Source organism: Talpa occidentalis, unplaced genomic scaffold (assembly GCF_014898055.3).
Source record: "Talpa occidentalis isolate TD23 unplaced genomic scaffold, MPIMG_talOcc4v2.1 talOcc4.9, whole genome shotgun sequence".
NCBI classification, from domain to species: Eukaryota; Metazoa; Chordata; class Mammalia; order Eulipotyphla; family Talpidae; genus Talpa; species Talpa occidentalis.
This window is the reverse complement of record NW_023605305.1, coordinates 105,798,936-105,816,184: the sequence shown is the minus strand read 5'-3', so window position 1 is coordinate 105,816,184 and position 17,249 is coordinate 105,798,936. Positions and strand designations below refer to the sequence as shown.

Below are 17,249 nucleotides of genomic sequence, written 5' to 3'. Positions count from 1 at the left end.
CTCAGGCTCATCCCCATGGGAGGAATCATTTTGTTCCTGCAGACTCAGTCCAGGATGACACGGGCACAGCGCCTTCCACACTGAGAATGAGCAACTTTCCCTAGGGCTGCGATGGCCTCCAAGGGTCTGTGTGAGAGCTTTGCTAAAAACTGTTATTGATTATAATTTCTTTGGCAGCGTTAGAATTTCTGTAAAGGAGTAAGGCTGAAATTACAGACTGGTAAATGGAAGCATCTTGGTAAATGACAATTCTAGTAGTTTCTTTCTGATGCCCCCTGGTGGCCTTACACAGCTAAAATGAACCCTCCATGCTTCCAAAGACATACATAAGACAGGACATAATCCACTCTGGGCTTTTTGGATACTTTTGCTTTGTACTTACAGAGCCATAGCCACATATGACCCAGTTGGCAGGTGGGGGAGGGGGACAGGGAGGGGGGAGAGAGAGAGAGAGAGAGATTCTTTCCGTAATAAGAACTGATTTTGAGACATGAAAAAACTCCCAAGTTTCATAATTCCATACTTCAAATGTCTATATTATGTATGTGTGCATGATAATTAGATAGTACCCCTGGTAACAAAACAGATTTACTCTTAGAGTATAAAAATTCTTACCAGGTCAAATGATGCTGGTGCAGTTCCCTCAGGGAAGCTCTCAGCCAGGCAGGTGGAGGATCCCTATGTTGAGGCTGATATGCGGCTGCCTTGCTCCAGGGGCTGTAAAAGACATTAAATTTCAGCTTTACTGACTTTCAAGAGCTCTGTTAGAATAAGCACACTAAAAGTTTATGGGGTCTTATGTGCCTCTTTTTAGGCAGCAAAGCATGGAGGAAAAAGGCCACAGAAGCAGCAACTGTGGAAGGTCTCTCATTGCCATGCAAGAGAGGGCACTGCACCCGGCTTCCGTTCTCAGTAAGTGGAGGGGCCCGAGGGTCTCAGTGCCCACTCTTCTGTGTCCCTCTCCACAGGGTCTGCTCACAGAGGCCAGCTTGCCATCTGCCACTCCCAACAACACTGCCTCGACTAGGCTGTTGCATGTTATGTTTTTGCGTGTGTGCAAAATATAAAGAAATTAATGAATGACTAGATTTAAACAAGATGTGGTCAAGTAGGGGGAAAGTGCTGGCATATTTCTGGCTGGATCACAGGGCTCCATGGGCCGGGTCATTGGGTGGTCTCATTTCTATGTCATCAGCTTCCCACATGACCCACAACCTGCACCTGCTAAACTTATCGGCCACGGGTAAGTTGTATGGACTTGTCTACACACATTTCATAGAAGCAAAGAAAGAGCTGGGAGGAGACTTAGAGAGCACCATGTATGGAATGCAGTGACTTTTGGTTATAGCAGCCTTTGTCTGAAGATAAACAGAAAAAAAATCCCCTGGCAGAACTGCCCTGGATGAGGAAGAGGTGGGGCTGAGGCCTGACTGCTCAGGCAGCTCCTGAGCATGAAATTCACCAGTGGTTGGGCCACTTGGGTGACTGAGCCTAAGTTCACACAGGGGAAACTGGGGCCAGAGAGGTAACAAGGCTCATGTCACCCAGCTGGTTAGCCAAGAGCTTTCCCTTCAACTGGCTATGCTATGTCACATTTAGTTCTATTTCTTCTCCATAGATGACACTTTCCCAATAATCATAATCAGACTTATTGATTGAACACTTACCATAGTGAGTGTTCCTCTGTTACTGTTGCAGTAACAGATCCAAGGTTTGCAAAGTAGACTCAAGAGGGCCCCATAGGGGGTCTGAGACCCTTTCCTGGGGTCATGATATCCTGTTTTCCAGTAATATATCTTTGCAAGGCCAATACTGCAATTGAATGAATGGAGAAGCAGTTATGAAATCCAGCTTCTGCCTAATTAAATTAGCCAGATATTCAAGATGCATGCCAAAATATAAAATACCCTATGTATTAATAATATAAGATGGATTTATTTTTGTTGTTTTTAAATGACTTATTTGTTTTTATTGCCTCAGTTTAAAATTCTACAAAACAAGTCGCAGGACTGCTTGTTCAGTTTTAGGAAAATCCAAATGATTCCAAACAGGCAAATATAACTTGAAATGTACCTACCCGCCAATCCATCTTCAGCTGCCTGGAAGGTGAACCATAGCTCTTCTATAATGCAGGGGGAGGTTTTTCACCTGAGGTATATAATATGGCACATTTTACAACATATGGTAGGTATAAACTGTAAACACAAGCTCTTTAGGGCCTCCGATTTTAGGATTGTAAAAGTGGTCTGAAATAAAAAATTTGAGAGCTGTTAAAATAGCGTATATATGTAAGATGGGAATTATCTTTATTTTATAGCTAAGGAAATGGAGGCCTCTGGTGGTAAGGCTGCAATCAAGATCAATCATGTGAAAGCCCGACTGGACTGGACAATCTCCTTCCAAGGTGGTTCCCTCACATGAGCACTGTTAAGTTTCTGTTCCTTGACAAGTGGATCTGTCCAATAAGCCAGCTTCCCCAGAGCAAGTGATCCAAGAAGGAAGCTTCAATGTCCTTTGGAACCTAGCTTTAGAAGGTGTACACCACGACCGTCACTTAATTGTTTGTTAGAAGTCACCAAATCTAGCCCATTCTTCCTCAGGGAAAGAGGAATTAAACTTTACCTTTGGAAGAATAGGTCAAAGAATTTGTAAATATACTTCCAATTATCACATCCCATGTACAATGGAACATGCCCTTTCCATCGTACAGCACAACCTTCCCAGGAGATATCCTCTGTAATGTGCCCAGATTCAGGATCGAAAAGGCATTCAATGATCATCAACACAGTGAGGTTTGGGAAAGAAGGAAAACCTTCCTAGAGTTTTTTCCATTTGTGATTTGCATCTTGAAAAATGTTAAAAATGAGTGTGATTATGAGCCGGTAGCACTGGCAGCAGCTTTGTCCCCTAGTCTCATCTCACCTGAAACCAAAATATTGGACACCCACACCCACACCTGATGCACTCCCCGAGCAGGCTGGGCCCCCATGCGCTGGCCTTACCTGAGAGCGCCGCTACCCACAGCCTGCTACCAAGCTCTGGGTCCACACCAGGCCCGGGTGCTCTCAATTGTCAGCCTCTTCGTGGCTGATGAGGACACAGCTATATTCAGATTCTCAAGTGGGCTTATGAATTTGATATAGAGAAAAAAAATTTCCAATTGCTTTGTCAACATAAGACAAGCTCCTGGCCACAACAGTGTCTGAGAAAATAACATGAATGTATCAGAACAAACCTGGAAAAAGATAACTACAGATGCAAGCTTGTCTGATAATTCATGGGCTAATCCTTACAGATCAATTCATTCAGCAGCCTTGTGCTAAGCACCTCTATGCTAGAGGTATGCCAGAAAATTCTTGAGACTTTATCAGAACTGTTACTTATCACATCTCTTACTTGTCAGGAGGAAGTCCCAAATGTCACCCGTATGCTAGCAACCCCGCCTTGTTACTCAGCTTGATGGCACAGCTGGGCAAGCTGAGCATTTAGGTGGCTAATGCAAACCTTGTCCAGTTCAGGCTCTCTTGTTCACACTACATCGCGTGACTATAATGATCATACTTCTTTTTCATAACTTGGGCTTTTCCAGGTTCTGATATGGGACACAGCTGCCATTCTGCTTCTGGCCCTGGACTGCAGAGCAACACACATGAGGACTGTGGCATGAAGGTTCCTTGTGCCGGGAAAGTCTGCGACAGAGAACCATCTCATGGTGAGAGTCACTGGGAGAGCTGGGAAAGAGGGGACAGCTGTTGCTCCCAGGCAATGAGTTGTGATTTTACTCTTTTCTTGTTAGAATTTGTTTATAGATACAACACCCCAGAACACAATTATTCAAATCACAGTGAAAGATGTGCCTTTGTCCAGCTCTGCTTTTTAAATGAAAATAAAAACTCTTCACGGTGTAAGTACCTCTCCGGCATGCTTCCACTTTTGTAAACAATGTAGTCTTTCAGGTGTGGGAGACCCACACACAATGGCCACTGCTTCCTTTTGGGGAGCCCCCGACCTATCCAGTGTGCTCCCCAGGCGCCCAGCACCCACCTGATGCTTCTGCAGCCAGACCTCTATGTGGACAGGTGAGGCCGAGCTGGTGCATATAAAATCCCAACAACGAAGCACTCTGAAGGTGGACCTCCCTGGTGATGTAGGGGTTAAGCCTCAGCATGACCACCGTTAAGGCCCTCTGCCTGCAGCAGCTAGAGTCCAAACCCTGGCCAGGGACCTCACATGGTACAGCAGACCTCTCCTGTCTCGCCCGCCGCTCCCCTCAGCAGTGTATTTCAGTAGATCTGCTGTTCTGCTCCCCACTATGTCTCTGGTGAATCCTTTCAACCCCTGCACCTCTGGCCTACACCTCAATTCTTTTTTTTTTTTTAAGATTTATTTATTTATTTATACAAGAGTCAGGGTACAGGCCAGATGTGTGCGAGGGTGAGAGGACTCACCAGAGACAGAGCGGGGAACAGAACAGGCAGACTGACGAAATACACTGCTGAGGGGAGCAGCGGGTGCGACAGGAGAGGTCTGCCGCGCCATGTGGAATCCTTGCTGACCAGCCAGGATCGAACCCGTGCTGCAGAGGCTGTGGACAGCTTCACAGAGTGGCAGTCAACTGCCTGCGCCACCAGGGGAGGCCCTATACCCCAATTCTTCTACATAAAAGTAAAATCTTAAAAACAACCAAAGTGATTTTAAAAAATAAATAAAGCACCCTGAAGGTTATGAAGTGCTATATAGTGCAATCTGGTAACAATTCATAATTATTTGCTGAACAAATGATGGGTTGAACAATTGCCACTATTATGGCTTTAACTATATCCCTCCTAAATATCGGCATGTAAAGAAATAGACTGTTTTTATACTATTTAATCATCATAGCAGTCTCTTCAATGCAAAATTTTGCTGTCTGGAAAAGCTATAAATCCCACAAACATCTATAAAGATGAATAAGACATGACTCCTCCCTCCCAAGGAATTTACGGTCTATTGAGAGAAAGGAACTCATCCCCAAATCAGTTATGGCAAAATGTGATAAATGCTGAAAGCAAAGTGAGAGTGTACTAAGGGGTGAGCAGAAGGAAGGAAATGTCCATTGTTTTTGCCTCTGAACAACAGTCATACCTGGTTCTCTGTGGGAGAATTCATACCTTCAGAGTTCATTCTCTCCCTCTTTGGGGACAGGGCACCAGGAGAAATGTTTCATTCACAGTTGCCAATATCCAAGAATAAAGAATGGCTAGGACAATGCAGAAGCAACCAGGCAGATTTATTTACTGTCTCCTTGGTCTTTGGGTCGATAGCTGTGACACCTGTTATTCCAATGAATGAATGAGGAATGCGACTGAGTCATCTGCAATGTTCATCTGCAATGTGATTCTGAACTTCATTAGTAAACATATAGTGGCCACGAGGGTAGAAGTGACAGGGAGGCATCTTTTGCTCAATGTTAAAAAAAAAATTACCAGCAACTAGGACAGAAAGGGAAGAGCTCTGTGGCGGGTGGCCAGGAGCCCCACCTGCAGGCTGGGAGGGACTGCTTTGCCAGGGTGTAGACTGCGCGAGAACTAGACTCAAGGGCCTTAAGAGTCCTTTCCAACTCTGAGTTTCTGTGGTTCAAATTAAATCCAAACTTGCATTTGGAGTCTAGCAAAGGACTGAGACAGCACTCACCCGCGCCTCTGTTCACAGCTCAGGCCTGTGTGCTCAGCAGGACCAAATTCCAACTATCTGGCGGCTGCTCTTCCATGTCTGAGGGACAGCCCGTCCATTCCTCTCATGAAATGGGAGTGAAGTCTGGCTATTAAAACCCTGTGAATAAGACAGGAGACCTGGAAGGAGACAAAGGGGAAGGCAGAGGAAAAGACAGGAGAAAGAGGGGAAAGGAGATAAGAGGGGAAGGGAGCCTCAGCCACAGAGAAGGCGGATTTGTTGGCCACTGACTTCTGTTTCCTCCCTTCCAGGCCTTTCTCTTTGTCTTCCATGGTGACTTTGCTACATGGTCTTCTCTGTCTAGTTTCTATTTTCTGGATTGTCTTATTAACATCACTTAGTTTCTAACGCCTTAGGATCCTTGCTCCTACAGCTGGAGAGGACTTTAGGAATCCACCTGGGGTCCATGTAATATCTTGGAAGATATTACCCTTCCATTTGCAGATGAAGTAGCGAAGCCTGGACAAGACAAGCAGGCCAGGTTACACAGCAAGCACCAGGTCTCTTGACTGCTAATAAAGCTCCTTTAAAAAATTGAATTTTTCCCCCCTGAATTTAGAATACTTGACAGGAAGTTGTTTTCTATATTAGAGGCCTAATTTTCTTATTTTTTAAAAAAAGTTGGTTTATTTGATTTTTTAAAAAGATTTATTTATTTATACACACAAGAGCTGGGGTATAGGGCAGAGATACGGGGGTGAGAGGATTCACCAGAGACAGAGTGGGGAACAGAACAGGCAGATTGACCGAAGTACACTGCTGAGAGGAGCAGCAGGCAAGCCATGAGAGGTCTGCTGCGCCATGTGGGTTGCTCTCTGGCAGGCCGGGGATCGAACTCGTGCTGCAGAGACTCCGAATTGCTTCATAGTGCGGTGCTTAACCCCTTGCACCACCAGGGAGGCCCCTAATTTTCTTATTAATATTAATCATAGCTAACCTTTTTCAGCTTATTCAAAACCAAAGTGCATCTGTTCCTGGAGAGTCAATTCAAAATCCTCTCAAGATGAGTATCCCATACCAGGAAAGTAAGTATTATTTTATTATTATTATTAGTGGTTAACAAAAATGGCTACCCATTGGCTGGAGGCCTGCAGTGTGCTTTGTGCATTTAATGATTTGCCCAAGATCACCTAGATGATTAGTAGCAGAGCCAAAATTCAAACTTAAGTCTGGTTAACACTTCATTTAACAAATATTTGAGTGTCAAGGCGTGGTGTTATACTAGGTGCTGAGGACATGGTGACAATGTTAAATACAGTTCTGGGCTTCATGGTTGTCATTGTTTTGGTAGAGAAGCCAGTCAGTCCTTGTCAGTGCCAAGAAGAGGGTATATAGAGTACTATTTCCTAACCTGAGAGTTCAGGGAAACTGAGCTCCAAAGGGTAAGTATGAAGACACTCTAGCAAGGAGATGTGGGCTAAGAGTGAAGACCATTCCAGTCCGAGAGTTTCCTGGGGTGTGCAGGAAGGTGTTTAGACTTTTAGAAACATTTGGAAGCCAACAGTTTTAAATCAAGGCATTGAAATTTTTTTTAGTGTTCAGTGTTTTAAAATATCACTCTAGCTAGTAAGGGAGGGGGAATGGAGTCAAAAGTTGGAGTACAGATGCCAAATATGAGGTTAGAGCCATAAACCAAGTGAGATGATGGTAGCTTCGTAAAGTGTGATGGAGTGACAGTTACGGTCTGGTAGTCTAGGGGGGGCCTTTCTGCTTGAAGAGGTACTGCACTTGTTTTTCTGTTGCTGCCTCCTTGCTGTGTAAGCTCGCTGGTGTTCACATGAACTCAAGGTGCCTGCAGTGTGCAGATTTGTGTGTATTTGTTTCATAAATAAGCAGAATAGGTGGTTTGCCCCCAAAAGAGTGAAAACTAAATAAAAACCTCTTTGGAGTCTTATCTCTTTCTGTGTCAATGGGAAAGGAGGAAAAAGCCCGCCCTCTGTGGTCATGGCAACAATAGGACAATGAGAGCTATAAAAGACAGAACATACAAAAGACAGAACGTGCAAGCATCTCCCCCAATCCCCCCGCCCCACTCCCCACAGCCGTTACTGAACCACAGAGCTGAGGATGGTGCTTTACATAAATATCAATGTGCTTTTGCCTTCCAGAAAAAATCTTAAGGCTTTCATGGCCTACAGTTCAGATCTTGCTGCATCTTCACCCCATTTCCATTCTGGCAGGATTTCTGGAGGCAAATCCTTATGCAGCGTTAGCAGTACTGAAGAAATGGAATCTGAGGTGAGGACTTAGAACACTCTTGAATCCTTGTAGCTCATGTTTAGTCTTGACCATAGAAAGCTGATGTCAGCTCACACAGCCTGAGCACATGTTTATTATTTCTAAATTGGTTCCAAGGGAATTTCCTGCAGAAAGTGTTTGGTGGGTGGTGCCTCGGTTACAGGATTCCTGGGCCAGGTTTGAAGGCACTGGAGACTGTTTCCATATGCTCCCTGGTCTAACCCAGTGACACTGGTGTTAGAGCTACCAATGTTTATTTTCAAACCAGTTACTCTAATTCCGGGCTATTTTAAAATTTTATCTTTTTTTTTCTTTTTTAAATCTCTGTGTGCCCTTTCCATGGCTATGGCTCTCAATTCCCTTCAGTAACCACCCCCTCATTCCCCTCATGAGCTATTCTTTCTCACAGCTCTTTCTCTCTGCAACAGGGAACGGCCCAGCAAGCTGCTGACCTCACCCTCTGATTCATGCTCATCAGTCACGTGTTTGTCTTTTTTTCTGTTCCTTTCTCTAAAAAATATATTCCAACTAGACTGGTCTCCTAGGAAACCAACCCTCACAAACAGAAATAGACTGAATGGAAAACAGAATACTCCAAAAATTCCACCTGGCAGTGTTTGACAATGAACAAACTGAATTAACAGAAACAATAGTAAATTCATGTAGCTAAAATGTGTGGACTTTTCCTCTGTAGATTTTAAACACATCTTTGGATCATGCCCTCAGGACTGCAACCACTTTGAAAGAAACTACTGATCAAATGATTAAAACTATTGCAGAAGATCTTGCCAAAGTGAAGAGATGGAGGAATCGACTAAATACCAGATTGACATAAGGCAACCAAGAATAAAAAAAAGAAAAACAACTTAATCTTACCCCAAAGGTATTTTACTTATTATACTATTTAGAAAGACAACTTCCTAGGGAAAACACCAAAACTGTAAGAAATAGGGGACAAACTGCTTAAATGTAAAACAAGTGGGCCTCTAATTCTTAAAATCAAAATCAACCTAAGTGTTTAATTTGAAATAAATCGATGGTGTTTACAACTCTTAATAAAAGAAATCAAAACAATATACTAACTCGTGTGGTAAAAACTAAAGCCTGAAGGCCCTGTGTTGATGGTGGTGGGGCAGGCACTTTTATGTACTGTTAGAGGAAGGAGAAATTGATGCGACCTTGTTGGTATCTATCCAGTTCTCCAAATTCTAGAAAGACTGACCCTCTGACCAGCAATTCCACTACTAGGGACTTACTTTTAACTCACACACTAAGGAAATCAGTACAGTGCAGGAGATGACCACAGGGGCACTGATGGGAAGAGCCCCTAAGTGGAACTAATATAAGGGCCCGATGTGATGATTCAGAAATAACAACAGACAATACTCTGCAGCCACTGAAAAGAATGGGGTGGTTTATCTGCAACACAGTGACTAAAAACAAGATGCTTAACTGTATACAACATAACCTCATTTGTGTTTTTCAAAGGGTATATGTATTTTCTGGAAAGATAAACTAAAATATTAAGTGAACCTCTAGGAATGGAACTGGGAGTTTGGGGAAGAAGGGAGGATTATCTCTTTCATTTATTCTCTGTACTGTATGAAAACTTTATGATATGTTTCTCTTTTAAATTATTTCTTTAAAGAATGTGAAGTTAGAAATATAGTGCTAGAGGGGCCTCCCTGGTGGCGCAAGGGTTAAGATGCAACCTATGAAGCTATCTGCAGCCACTGCAGCACGAGTTTGATCCCGGGCCAGAGAGCTACACACATGGCACAGCGGACCTCTCCTATCTCGCCCACTGCTCCCCTCAGCAGTGTATCTCAGTCAATCTGCCTGTTTTGCTCCCCACTCTGTCTCTGGTGAATCCTCCCACCCCCCACACCTATCGCCCAGTTCTTCTATGCATAAATAAATAAACCTTTAAAAAAAAAAAGAAATATAGTGCCAGATTAATGAAATTTGGGACAAAAGTGAAGACATTGATTACAACTGCCTATCAGGGATTAAATAAATTGGTAGATTTCATGTAGAATGCCAGAACAAAATTCTGAGTTGCTTAAGACTGATTTATAAGCTCCTAATGACAAAGCAGTGGGTTACTGCTTCTTGCCCTCCTCACTGCGGTCTCCTAGTGCCTTTCAACAAATGACGAGATAGTTCCCTCCTACCTTCCCCCACCCTCCAGCGTTGCTAATTGTCAAGAAGGGAGGGAAACCCATTTTAACTTTGAAAATTTCCTGATGTCCACAACAACAATGAATACTACTGTTTGTCTAGCTAACTGGAGAATGGGCTGTTTTTAACTTTGGGTCTCAGAAATAGGTTTAGGGTACTTTGGGAGAGATTAAACAGAGACCAGCTTTGAAGATATCCTAGACTCTGTGGCTACTTTATTCTGAGGTACTATACGTAATATAGTGAAGCCCTGAGGTAGTAATGTTAAGGGGGAAAAAAAAAGCCTTAACTGTATGTGCAAAGAGGCTATAGAGTCATCCCATATCTAAATTTAATCACAACCTGATTTGTATGCCAAGAATCACTATCCTGTCCCCAAGTTTAAAATTACACACTTCTCTGACTTGACGTGTTCTTCAACAAAGATATATGAACCATTAATTCTTAATCTTTCTTGAGTGCAACCATCTGGAAATCTGATCAAAGTAATGGCGACTCCTTCCCCCATGTTCCACTCTCCCATGGAAAAGGGATATACAAACACACATGATTTTCACACAACTTTTAAAATTTCATGGAAATCTGAGCAAATCCATGGAATCCAGGTTAAAGGCATCTACTGCAAATGAATGCTTCTGATTGTTCAAATTAACCTTTATAGAGACTTACGATTATAATTAAAAAATATGGCCTATCTCTGCTTTAGTAAACCATCTCCTAAATGTAATTTTACATTTCCGTGATGACTGAGGATCATTATGAAGAATCACTGCAACATACCTAATCCAAGAAAAAAAAAAAATAGGGTAATGTCCTCAAGGAATTCTGGAAAAGTACTAGGCTCTGGTTCATAAGGAAAATTTTCTACCTACTGATTTTGTAGTATTTAGCTGTCTCCTCTCATGCAACTTCATGTCAATTCTGATATACTTCTCTTCTATTTCTGCTGCAATAATAAACCAGAAAAACAAGTTTGTTAAGTAAAAGTAATTGTATCCCTAGTGCTGAGTCAAGGGGTTGCTTTCGCTGAGGGTAGTGGTGCTGTAAATAAACCCTGGGCAGTTTCCACAGCACAGGGGCCTCTTTGTATTTACTTTCAATGAGTGGCTAAGCTCTGGCTGCCTGAGGTTGCCAGAAGCATAACAGCAGGATGAGGTGGGACTGTTTGGAGAGCACTTTTACCTCTTTAAGAGAAAGTTCTAGCTATCTACTTTTGTTAGCCATTAGATTATAGCAAATAAAACTCAATTTTTGTCATTTTCTATTGGTAATCTTGTTAATAATTTAAAATAGACCTAACTCATATTAAACACAAACATATTTATTTACATTTAATATCCAGAATGTTCTGGTAGTAGAAATTTTACTGTGGGAGGAAGACATTTCTAGTTCCTTTGATTTTATTTGTCTATTTTTTTCTAAAGGTTTTTTTTTTTTTTTTAAAGATTTATTTATTTATGCATATAAGAGCTGGGGTACAGGCCAGGGGTACACGGTGGGGATGAGAGGATTCACCAGGGACAGAGTGGGAAACAGAGAAGGTGGATTGACTGAAATACACCTGCTGAAGGGAGCAGCAGGGCAAGACAGGAGAGATCTGCTGTGCCATGTGGGTTAGTTTCCTGGCCATGCTGCAGTGGCTGCTTCATAGTGCTGCGATTTAACCCCTTCCGCCACCAGGGAGGTCCCCTTCAAGATTTATTTTTACTTATGCATACAAGAACTGGGGTGTAGGCCAGAGGTGCGGGGGGTGGGGTGTGTGTGAGAGGATTCACCAGAGACAGAGTGGGGAGCAGAACAGGTGGATCTACTGAAATACACTAGCAGAGGGCAAGAAAAAAGAGGGCAGCTCCCTGGCTGGGGATCAAACTTATGTGGCTGCTTGATAGCACTGACCTTAACCCCTGCGCCACCAGGGAGGCCCTCTAGTGCCTTTGATTTTAAAAGAACTATGTCTGAATCCTGATGGGATTCACAAAGGGTATAAAACCTATGGCAGAACTGAGTTATGCAGCGATATTATCTTACAAAATAAAGTGTTAAATCCTCTAGAAATTTCAAGCAGAAAAGGATTTAATATAGAGATTTAGATCCTTAAAAATCATGGAAAAGGCAGAGTTGGGGAGCCACTGTGCTCTTAGACTGAAGGTCATCATCATCATCTGTGACCCATCACTGTGCTCACCATCCAACACTGCCTCAGACCCAGGAAGCAGGTGACAGACACTAAGTGTGGAGTCTGGTTGTTACAAGTAATTTTTGAGGGCAGACGTCTGCTTGTCCACCAGCACAGACACCACAGATGACAACGGCCTCCTTTCTACCTTCCAAATCTTGACTAGATGGAAATCGCTAGCAGAGTGCAAACTGTTTAGAATTCTACTTACCTTTGAATCTGAAAAACCTCACTTTTAGTCTTTCAACTTCTATGGTATGGGGTAGAAAGGCATAGGAAATAATACTAAGAACTAAGAAACATATCTAGCATATATTTTCATACTAAAACCAATTTCAGATGGATGAAAGAATTACCTGCAAAAAATTAAATGAACTTATGAAAATGTTTGGGAAGAAAGAGTGGCTGAATTTATAAACTTAGGTGCAAAAAAGAATTTCTAAGTACAATATGAAAGTCAGAAGCAATAAAGGAAAAGTAATGGATTTATTTACATAGAAATTTAAAATGGCAATATCTACCAGTATTTTAAATGCACAAAAACTTTGATCAGCTTTGTCACTGCTGAACATTTGCATATTAGTTTATTCAAATTATAGAAATATTTGTTTAAGTTTGCAGACATACAGCCAAACAATGCAGAATTATTTGTAAAAGCAAAGCTCCAAAGATGAGTGATATATAAAATTATCTGACACATGACAGACCCCATGAGGCCAAGTAAAAGGAGAAATTAGAAATGAAGATGTTCCCTTTGTATAACAGACACATAGGTAGACCTATCCTTAGCCAACCTTCTACAAATATTATTTTTTAAAGTCAATCGGGCAGAATGTGATGATATTACTGGCACATCTTTTTTCTTCTTTGTAACTCACTGATTCAGCACTTTTAAACATCCCACTGTTTCACCAAAATATAAAGATAATTTTTTAACTATATGTTTTATCTTAGAATGTTCACAATTACGTTTGGTTTTCTAATATAAACTTACATGATTTTAAAACTATATAAAACTGTATTCTTTAGAAGTATTTAGGTAAGGCACTTCTATCAAGCACTGTGAAATCATTCTATTTCTATAAATGACTGAGTTATTTTATACAAAATCAATTTCAGTTAAAAAAATTGTACTTATAGGAAATCATTCTATCATACATAGACATTTACAGTTTTTACTTTTATAATCTTTTCATTTAAAGTCACTCTCCCCCCCCCACCAGAGAAAGAAAACCATACTTCAGCAAAAGATGGATAGGTTTTGTTAGATAGTATCTAACAAGTAATTAGTATGTACATAGGTGACAATAAAAAATTACCCATGTCTCTAATATATTCTGTTCAAAGATGAAAAAATTTTCTTTTATAAAGCATTTTAACATTTCTTATCAACTACAAAGCAGCAATATTTAAATTATTAAACATGGCAAATGAAATGATATGCAATCATAAAGCAGCCCATTAAGAAGTATATTTGAAAAAGTCATTCTATAAAATATTTACATCATTTATATTACATGATAGCAACACTGACTTGATCTATTTGAGTTGAAAGTATTAATAAAAAAATACTATTCATCCTTAATAAAAGACACTTTATCCTTGGGTTTATTCAGCATCTTTATATCATCCAACAGCTTTTTGGGTGTTAAAATATGTGTAGAACCTGGTAAGGGAGAAAAAGAAATTTTCAGAGGCTAGTAGTTAAATAGATTTTCTTTGGCTAATACATTGTTCTACTCTTCAAATATGTAAAGCTTGGGGTAATTTAGTAAAATTTCTATAGGGCAACTTCCTGAAATCTGCCTGTGTTACAGTACCTCAATTCTTCCTCTTTGCGGCTCATACTCCTTAACCCTTCAGAAACACTGCCCACTCCTAGTGCTTCATCTACTCTGTGATATATATTGACATACTGAGAGCAATACTGGAGGTTACTCTGTCTTCATGACAGAACAAGTCACCATTGAGTCACAGGGAAGCATGAAGCAGTGCTGTACATCAATGCTTGATATACAAATGCTGCATCCCCATGGATCAGGTGAGTTTGTCACTGGTTTTGGCTAAAATTCTTAAAACTAAATTCCACAGATGTCGTGCCAATGTTAGGTCCTCAATCACAAGAAATTAAAAATATTTTGCAGTAGAAATATATTTGTCTCAAAAATTAATGATGAGAGCAAGAAAAGCATAGAGAATATTCAATAATATTTAGAAAACATAATAATTTGAAGCTCATCCCTTTAAAATCAGAATATTTAAAAATAAAATTATCAATAAGGTTAACCATGAAAAATCTCCTGTATATCAGATAAAAGACACCATGATTAAAAGTGTTCTGCATTCAAAAATTTACTACTAAATGTAAACTACAATATAAAGTTTTATATATTTTTCCATTTAGAGTTTGTTTTAAAAAGGAAAACAAAAGTCTTACCAATAATAACTTCACAGGATTTATGGGCCTGAGAAACTTCGTAAGCAGAACGCATTTCAGAGTATGTAATTCCTCCGATTACAAAAATAATCAGCTTGGATCCATTTTTTCGGTCCTCTAAGTAATTAGCTCTGGGTTTCTGGCGAGCACTGCAAAATAAAAAAATCACCAACACACTAAGTAAGTACATTTCCATAGCCAAATGCATGTGGACTTTTAAAATAACGTAACTCAAACAAACTCAAATTTGACACTAATTACACTGATTCTAAGGAAATGATTTAACTGGGGTATGACTGCAGCACCAAGAGTGAGGTGGGACAATCCCAATTCAGTTTTGATTTAATAGAGAGTATGGAAAAAAATCACTCATAATTGGCTCAGCATTTTTACCTATAAACACTCATTTTTTTCACATGAAGAAATAAAATTTTGAACTTCTTGAAGTTAAAAAAAAAAAAAAAGATGGGGTGAGGTGCTCAAACAACAAGATTATAAAGACATGGAGGCAGGATGGGGAGGGCACATAGGTAATGATTTGATATTAGAATGTCCCTGGCTGGAACTCAGTAAAGTATGGTGGCAGGAGATACTGAAGGTTCTGCATTTCACAATGCATGTGTCAAAACATTAAATATACAATACATTTATACAAAACTTTAAATATACACAGTGTAAGTAAACTACACTTCAATAAAGGTGTTTTATGAAAATAGTTGAACCTGGTTTTCAATTTTGCTTCTAATTTTGCTAATTCAATATGACTTTCAGCAAGTTACTGAACCTCTTTCTAAACCTCAAGAGGTGTTTTCAGGAATAAACAAAATAATATACAGAACATGCACCAGGAATGGAATCTGGGCCAGAAAAGCATTATTTTTACCACTTACTCTCCCAGTTAACTCTAGATCTGTATGTACCATTCAACAGCTGTCATTAGCCATATGAGGCTATTTACACTTAAATCAATTTAAATTAAATTTAAAATTTCATTTCCTAGTCACACTATCTACCTAGCAAGAGCTCATAACACGTGGCTAGTGGCTATCATTCTGGACAGGGCCAATACAGGACATTTCTATCTCTGCAAGAAAGTTCTATCATATAGCACTGCTTAAGATCATAGAAATCACATTTTTTTTTTTTTAAGATTTGTTTATTTATTTATACAAGCACTGGGTACAGTCAGAAGCACGGGAGGGTGAGAGAATTCACTAGAGCCAGAGCAGGGAACATAACAGGTAGACTGACGAAACACACTGCTGAGGGGAGCAGCAGGCGCGGCAGGAAAAGTCTGTCAAGCCATGTGGGACCCTCCCCGGCGGCCGGGGATTGAACCGGCCTGCAGAGGCTGCGGGCAGCTTTGCAGCCCAGTGCTCAACTGCTGCGCCACCAGGGGAGGCCTGAAATCACTTTTTTTTGTTTTGTTTCTATAACCACTGGTAAAAATTTTAAGCTTTGATTTGAAAAGTAAATGTTTCAAAATAAACATTAATGTATATCTAGCTATTATAAATTATATATATGCACTAGTATATATTAATAAAGCTTAATTAAACCTCAGATTCAAAAGCACAATGAATCCCAAGGAAAGAAATAAAAATAAATGCTCAGGAAGATATAACATAGGGTATGAATAGAATTCCAATGACAAAAAGCAACCAGAGAGAAAAGGCAAATCACCTACAAAGGTAGGTATGGTAAAACTGACAAGAGAAGACACACTCTCTCATCCACACCTTTCCAAGAGCTAAAACAGAAATGAAGAAACAGCAAATAACATCTCCAAGTGTTGAGCGAAAATAACTGTGAACTTTGAAAGTCATAGTTATCAGGTGAGAACAAGAACAAAATGAAGATACTTCTAGACAGACAAAATTCATAGTCCACCACCAATCGGCTCACACTGAAGGAACTTTTAAAAGATATACATCAAAAAAGAAGGCAACTGAGCCCCCAAAAGGAGATGCAAGGAGTGATAAGCAGTGTACTTGGTTAACATATACATGCAACTCAAAAAAGAACAATGCTGATTATTAATTTGAGCAATAAGAATGACATAAGGTGAGCAAAAATAAAATATTAAGATAATATTTAAGGGTATGTGGTCTGATCAGGAGGAGGGAAAAAGATACTAATTAACCTCAGACTTTGTTGAGTTGAAGAAACATACTAAAATTCTAAGGATAACTGCTATAAAAATACAAACAGGTTACATAATTTCCCAACCAGTAGAAAAGAAAAAAAAAAAACAACAAAACCCTAAAAAGTCTTCAGTCCAGGAAAAGCATCACAGAGAAACACTCAAGCACAGGTAAATGTACAAGAACTGCTTATTGCTTATTGTTTCTGATGATTCCAGTTTTGACACAGCCTAAAATTCCCATCATGTGGAAAATAAAATAAATGAATTAAACTGTGATAGTCATATAACAATAAACCAGCCAGCAGTGAAAATTTATTTATCATTCTGGTATGAATGTCACAAACATAATGCTGAGGAGG

General features: G+C 40.2%; 2 protein-coding genes and 1 long non-coding RNA gene across 8 annotated transcripts in view; 1 reads left to right on the top strand and 2 right to left on the bottom strand.

The window, feature by feature from the left end:
- Positions 1–9,016, top strand: part of AKNAD1 (AKNA domain containing 1) — a 31,902-nt gene extending 22,886 nt beyond the window's left edge. For 3 of the 5 annotated variants that reach the window (XM_037500233.2, XM_037500237.2, XM_037500232.2), the window contains 7 exons: positions 815–912; positions 2,318–2,404; positions 3,590–3,712; positions 3,797–3,904; positions 6,659–6,737; positions 7,821–7,950; positions 8,645–9,016. In XM_037500233.2, coding sequence (XP_037356130.1) covers positions 815–912; positions 2,318–2,404; positions 3,590–3,712; positions 3,797–3,904; positions 6,659–6,737; positions 7,821–7,950; positions 8,645–8,785 — 766 coding nt within the window. In that variant the 3' untranslated portion in view covers positions 8,786–9,016. The remainder of the gene's footprint in view (positions 1–814; positions 913–2,317; positions 2,405–3,589; positions 3,713–3,796; positions 3,905–6,658; positions 6,738–7,820; positions 7,951–8,644) is intronic. The other 2 variants (XM_037500236.2, XM_037500235.2) reach the window with 2 other exon arrangements.
- Positions 2,222–5,882, bottom strand: LOC119236410 (uncharacterized). Its single transcript, XR_005123053.2, has 3 exons — positions 5,674–5,882; positions 5,125–5,312; positions 2,222–2,246 (listed from the first exon to the last, which is right to left on the bottom strand). It is a non-coding gene; the product is annotated as an uncharacterized LOC119236410 (long non-coding RNA).
- A 4,228-nt stretch (positions 9,017–13,244) lies between the features above and the next one.
- Positions 13,245–17,249, bottom strand: part of STXBP3 (syntaxin binding protein 3) — a 39,648-nt gene continuing 35,643 nt past the window's right edge. For both annotated transcript variants that reach the window (XM_037498673.2, XM_037498674.2), the window contains exons 18-19: positions 14,745–14,893; positions 13,245–13,973 (exon numbers count right to left, since the gene is read on the bottom strand). In XM_037498673.2, coding sequence (XP_037354570.1) covers positions 13,879–13,973; positions 14,745–14,893 — 244 coding nt within the window. In that variant the 3' untranslated portion in view covers positions 13,245–13,878. The remainder of the gene's footprint in view (positions 13,974–14,744; positions 14,894–17,249) is intronic.